The following is a 5,860-nucleotide window of genomic DNA, read 5'->3' as shown; positions in this document are numbered from 1 at the left end:
ATTTATGAGGGCATATTTTCTAAAGCACATAAAAAAACAGCATGCTGTCAAATAGTATTTTTTTAAATACAAATTCAAATGCAATATTTAATCAGAACACAATTCCTGTTAATTCTAAAAGCACATCAACATCAAGAGGACTACGGCCTTTTTACGGCAGGGGTTTTCAAACTGGGGTCTATGGACCCAGAGTGCTGGGGGTCTGTGGAAAAAACAGAGGTCCCCGCGGGGCCCACTATAGGGAGCCTCAGCAAATAACAAAATGAATTGTGGTTAATTCATTTTATACGTTAAATCAACAGCAAACAAATTAATTTAATAAAAAAAGTTTGAACATAAGCAGCTTTGTCATAATCACAGAAGTACCAGAAATATCTTTGCAAATATAAAGTGGGGCTTCAGATTTTGTGTTGGCCAACGGAGAGCCTATACGAGTCAAAAAGGATGAGAACCCCTGGTTTAGAGAAAAACTGTTTAAAGAATGTCAGAATAAATATGTACTGTTCATAAAGATTAAAATTAATAAATGAATAAAACATAGATTAAAATAAATAAGTAAATAAAAAATAAATTAAATAAATTGTAAATAAATACATTTAACAGTACAGTATAATAATAATATAAACTGCTTAATAATATTAACAATTATATTAATATTAATTAATAATATTATTATTAATATTTTCCAAATAATATTTAAGACATATTTTATAATATACATTTTTCACAGTATAAATTGGGGTCTTTATACAAGAAACTAGATGCTTTAAAATTTTATAAATTGGGTTTCCTCGCAGTCTGTGGCATCTAAAATATTGAAAACCCTTGCTCTACGGTAAAGTATACATTGGACCCAGGGAACATTGAGTCTTGTGAAGTTTAGTGACAACCTTTTATGATTGCATTTCTGTTTCATTGAGAAAAAAAATAGTTCCACTCTAGAAGCACATTAAATAAATGTGCACTTATTTGATGCCTACGGGCACCAGGCTGCATATATAGTGAGCATTGGCATGCTGGAGTGTTTCTATTCAGTGCTGTTGTCACAGTAACCAGTGAAGGCATTTGTGACAATTCAGTTTAAATAGAGTATTACTAACTTTTACATAATTTAGGAAATTATGAGTTTATTGTGCACAAAACCTTATGCAAACCAAGGAAAGCACCACTGACTGAATCAGTATGAAGATGATTGAATATGCAACAGCAATAAACTAATAAGCAACATATTTATTGGTGGATGAAAAAAAAAAACATGGCTCATGTGTGCCTCCTAAGGGACAGAATTGTGTTTGCAGAAGTCATGCCTATATAAAACACAGGAAATAAACAATTCAGTTACATAATGTGAAATAAATGATGAAAAAAAAAGTGAATAAATAAATAAATAAAATATACAAATAAATACAATATGTGATTTGTACAATATACAGTATTTTCATTTACAGGGATAATTCACCCCCAAAAAATATTTACTCATGCCGTTCAACTTCGAAACCTGTTGAACACTAAATATGTTTTTAGTGGCTTATTTCCATGTAACAACAGTTCATAATCTGTTCATAATCGAGCACATTTTCAGTTATTAATGATTTAAATTTTGATCTTTTTCTCACACAAAGATATCATATTGCTTCATAACTCCCAAAATATAGCTCACAAGTCATATGCTCTATGGTCCTTTTATAGTGCCCTTTTCCCTATCTGGTCAATATGATTGACCAAAGATTCTTGAAAATGAACCTTTTCATATCTTGAAAAAACTGTATACAGGTTTGAAATGACACAAGAGTGGTTAAAATCACAAAAGGTGTGATCAGGATCAAGGTTATTGATCAAGGCAGGCCAGTTCATGCAGGAGCACAGCAAACGACGGTCGATCCTCAGGTTTCTGTTGAGCAAACATTGTTGTGTTTATGTTGCCGTAGCAATAATGACAGTAAATGACATTTTAAAACTGAAAAAAAAAAAAAAGTGTTAATTCAAAACGGGAACATGACTAACTTCCACAGAGGGCCCAATTCATGAGAACAGGATTTCTCAGTATAACAACCTTTATACTGAGCGTGACGTTATATTTGATTAATATTTAAATACTTAAAGGATAGTTTGTTGAGATCATTTGCTATACTGGGAAGCTTTAATGCTGTTTGCGGTGGACTCACCTCTTTCCAGCACCACTGCATTAACTCGCACACACTCTGTGGACAGATGCGGGGTTTCAGGAGCCGTTGTCTCGCATTTAGGGCCTCCACTACCTCTGCATTACTACGGTTATCATAGGGCACACGTCCTTCACTGTACACCTCCCACATGAGCACACCTGCAAAGGGAACGTCAGTGCATATTTAGATAACCTAAAATATGAGGATAGAGGTGAGTGATTCATTTAAAATCCGACTTTTGCAACTACCAGATAATTTTTCTTCTGATTAATATTGTCTAAGTGGATCAATATGGACTCACCAAATGACCACACATCTGATTTGCTGCTGTACTTCCCGAATTTGATCACCTCTGGAGAGGACCACCTGACTGGAAATTTGGACCCATGAGAACTGGTGTATTGATCATCTAGGACAAACCTGCCGGTATGGGAATGTTATTACACTGAGTAGTGACATGGATCTCTGAAATAGTGAGGCACTGCTACTCACCTTGTCATTCCAAAATCTGCTATCTTCACCACATTATCCTCAGAAACCAAACAGTTTCTTGCAGCCTGTTAAAAAAAGCAAGATTTTAGAACAAATGCACAAAAGTTCGTCTCAATAAAGGAAGAAATTGACTCACTAAACATTCTGTTTACACCTACCAAGTCTCTATGGATGAAGTTGGAGCTCTCCAGGTAGGCCATCCCCTCACTTACATCCAAACACATCTCCAGCAGGACCTCCTGGGAAAGACAGCCTTTTTTGACACGTAAGAAGTCTGTCAGGCAGCCATTCTCCATGAATTCAAATACCAGATAGATGGGTGAGCGCTGAGTGACCACACCACACAACTTGACCAGCTTGTCGTGGGACAGTTTCCTGTGAAGGCAGACAATGAGGAAGCAATAAATTCATGACATTTTCTCTCGGTACGCTTCGCATCCATAGTCATGTCCTTTGAAACACACAGCATGAGTTACTCACATCATAACTTGTGCTTCCTCTTTAAATTCTTCCTCTGACATGAAACCCTCACGGACAGTCTTAACTGCCACCTGACGGTCATGCAAGCTTCCCTTCAAGACCAAACCAAACTGCCCGCTCCCCAGTTCCTCCCTTAATATCAGTTCATCAGGGTGAATCTCCCATTTATCTGTAAAAGAGAAAGGCTTACATAAATATAAACACACTACAGTTCAAAAGTTTGTGGTCGGAAACATGTTTTTGAAAGATGTCTCATCCTCGCCAAGGCAACATTCATTTTATTTGATAAAAAATACAGTAAAAAAATATTATATATAAAAATATTATAATATTAATAACACATTTTAAACTGTAATATATTTTCAGCATCATTACTCCAGTTTTCAGTGTCACGTGATCCTTCAGAAATCATTCTAATATGCAGATTTGGTGCTCAAGAAACATTTCTTATTATCATCAATGTTGAAAACAACAGAAACTGCTACATTGTTTTTTCAGGATAGAAATGAATAGAAAGTTCAAAGGAACAGCATTTATTTGAAATATAAATATTTTAAGATACTATAAATGCATTTGCTGTATTTGTGTCCTGCTGAACAAAAGTTAATTTCTTTTAAAAAAATGTTGTAAATTCATAATCTGAAATTTTAACGATGAAAGACAATTCAAATTGTACTTGACAGCAGGAATTTTACCTGAAGACAACTCCTTAATCCTTGAAGATTGTGGAACATTAGACACACAATGCCTCAATCTGGTTATTAAACCTGTCACAAAAACAAGCAGATATTTTCAGCTTAATGATAGAATTAACATTCACATTAAGATATAAAGCAACTTACAGATTTGAAGAGACATTGAGACATTAAAGAGACATTAAAACATTGCCTCTGACAACAAGAGGCAGCTAATAGCCTATCATGTAATGGACACTATTCAACAGAATGGCATGCAATATAAGAGAAACTGAAGTTTTTTCTTAACTCACCTGCCGGATTGTGTTGGTGATAGCGGATGAGCTCTGGAATGCTCGAGAACAGATATTTCTCAGCTAAGAAATACATGACCTTTGCACCTTCTTTCTGTACTTTGATCTGGTAGTGCTTAACTTGGGGATACTTCTCTCCATCAGACCTGCAGACCAGTGACATTCATCAAAAAACATGAAGATCAAATATTGATTGGACAAAATAGTAAGATATTTTTTTGTAATATTCACTTCATTGCAAAGTAAGTGTTTACCCCGAAACTCTGGAAAATATTGACACGGTGTATACGCCTGCATGTTTAGAGTCACGAACTATGTAACCACCGTCCTTGTTCTGTAAATGAATTTTAAAATGTTAACCATAAATTCATATTGTAAATGCTGACCAATATGAATGCCATAAACGAGAATAGAAATATGAATTTTGTTTCATTATGACAGATAAATGTGTTCATGTTGTACTAATGCTATGGAATGCCATGGAGACAGTTTACACTATTACTGATAATAATTAGGACATACATGAACTGTTTCACCGCACATGTCTGAATCTACCCTCATATTTAAAACATAACAAGTAAGTGTCATGACAGGAAACACAGCGGAGCCACATTCTGGTTGAAGGGATGTTTGAACTCTGCACGCTTTTGCCTGCACCTGCATCTGCAGATGTTGCTCTTGCACGTTTGCAAAGAACCCCAACTTTCTGCAATGCCCAAAAAACTGTGAAAATGTACTGAAGTGATGTTCAGATTTTGACTAAGTGTTTAACACAGTTAAAGCTTATTGTCATGTGACTTCATGGAAACATTAACTGATTTTATAAAATGTCATTTGACTGTTGTTGGTTGCCTTACCTCTCTCATGAGTAACTCCTCTGCCTCGGTCCGAGTTATGTCCTTACTGTACCATCTATCAAACCACAAAGCATTACTGTCTGTTTAATCAAGCTTTGATTATGAACTTAATACCTTTTCTAAAAAAAATTGCTTACGGAACTTACTCAAATTTCTCAATGTTGTTTGTTTTTTTTTCCGCAATATATACGCACGGCACAGAGCCAACATTTCTGTAACAGGAGAGAAAAGAGCACACAAATCTTTACTTTTTAGATGATTTAAAAGCCTGTTACATTTCCTTCCGTTGTTTTTTCACAATTCTGTTCTTCTTGGCTGAATTTTGGCAAATTTAAAATGTAATCAGCTTTATATTAAAGGTGCTCTATAAATGGCTATTGTTGTCATTGTTTTAGTTAATAAACTCTCAGAAAAAAAGGTACAAAAGCTGTCACTGTGGCGGTACCTTTTCATAAGATACACCTTTGTACCTAAAGACTGCATATTAGTCCCTCAAAGGTACATATTGGTACCAAAAGTGTACATACCTAAATGGTACAACCCTTTTTGAAGGGTTCTGTCCCAGTGACAGCTTATAACTTTTTTTCTGAGAGTGCATTGACTGCATGAATAATAATTATCATACAGATTTTTTCTTTAGTTTATAAGTCATTTAGAGTTTTATGAGTGTTTTGGGATCATGGCAACATCATGAGGTATTGCTATAAAAAAAAGTCCTCCTACAAAGACTCTTGTCTTTACTTCATGCTAAATATTAATGTTCCTTCTTCCTTTTCAAGCGCAAATAATTGCATTGGGGTCTTGTCGCTTACAATATATACACTAGAACTAAAACAAAATGTTTTTTTCAGCATTTTTTGATTCTTTATATATAATTT

General features: G+C 34.8%; 1 protein-coding gene across 1 annotated transcript in view; it reads right to left on the bottom strand.

Annotated features, from left to right (window-relative positions):
• Window positions 1–1,215: 1,215 nt before the first annotated feature.
• The window catches only part of itk (IL2 inducible T cell kinase), a 6,878-nt gene continuing 2,233 nt past the window's right edge, over window positions 1,216–5,860 (bottom strand). Inside the window, exons 7-17 of the mRNA XM_084132325.1 lie at window positions 5,129–5,194; window positions 4,983–5,037; window positions 4,380–4,459; window positions 4,126–4,271; window positions 3,833–3,904; window positions 3,138–3,306; window positions 2,816–3,032; window positions 2,658–2,722; window positions 2,467–2,585; window positions 2,166–2,323; window positions 1,216–1,891 (exon numbers count right to left, since the gene is read on the bottom strand). Coding sequence (XP_083988451.1) covers window positions 1,829–1,891; window positions 2,166–2,323; window positions 2,467–2,585; window positions 2,658–2,722; window positions 2,816–3,032; window positions 3,138–3,306; window positions 3,833–3,904; window positions 4,126–4,271; window positions 4,380–4,459; window positions 4,983–5,037; window positions 5,129–5,194 — 1,210 coding nt within the window. The 3' untranslated portion in view covers window positions 1,216–1,828. The remainder of the gene's footprint in view (window positions 1,892–2,165; window positions 2,324–2,466; window positions 2,586–2,657; window positions 2,723–2,815; window positions 3,033–3,137; window positions 3,307–3,832; window positions 3,905–4,125; window positions 4,272–4,379; window positions 4,460–4,982; window positions 5,038–5,128; window positions 5,195–5,860) is intronic.

Source organism: Abramis brama (assembly GCF_963993115.1).
Source record: "Abramis brama genome assembly, chromosome: 13".
In the NCBI taxonomy this organism is placed as follows: Eukaryota; Metazoa; Chordata; class Actinopteri; order Cypriniformes; family Leuciscidae; genus Abramis; species Abramis brama.
Note: the sequence above shows the minus strand (reverse complement) of the source record. Positions and strands in the feature narration are given on the sequence as shown.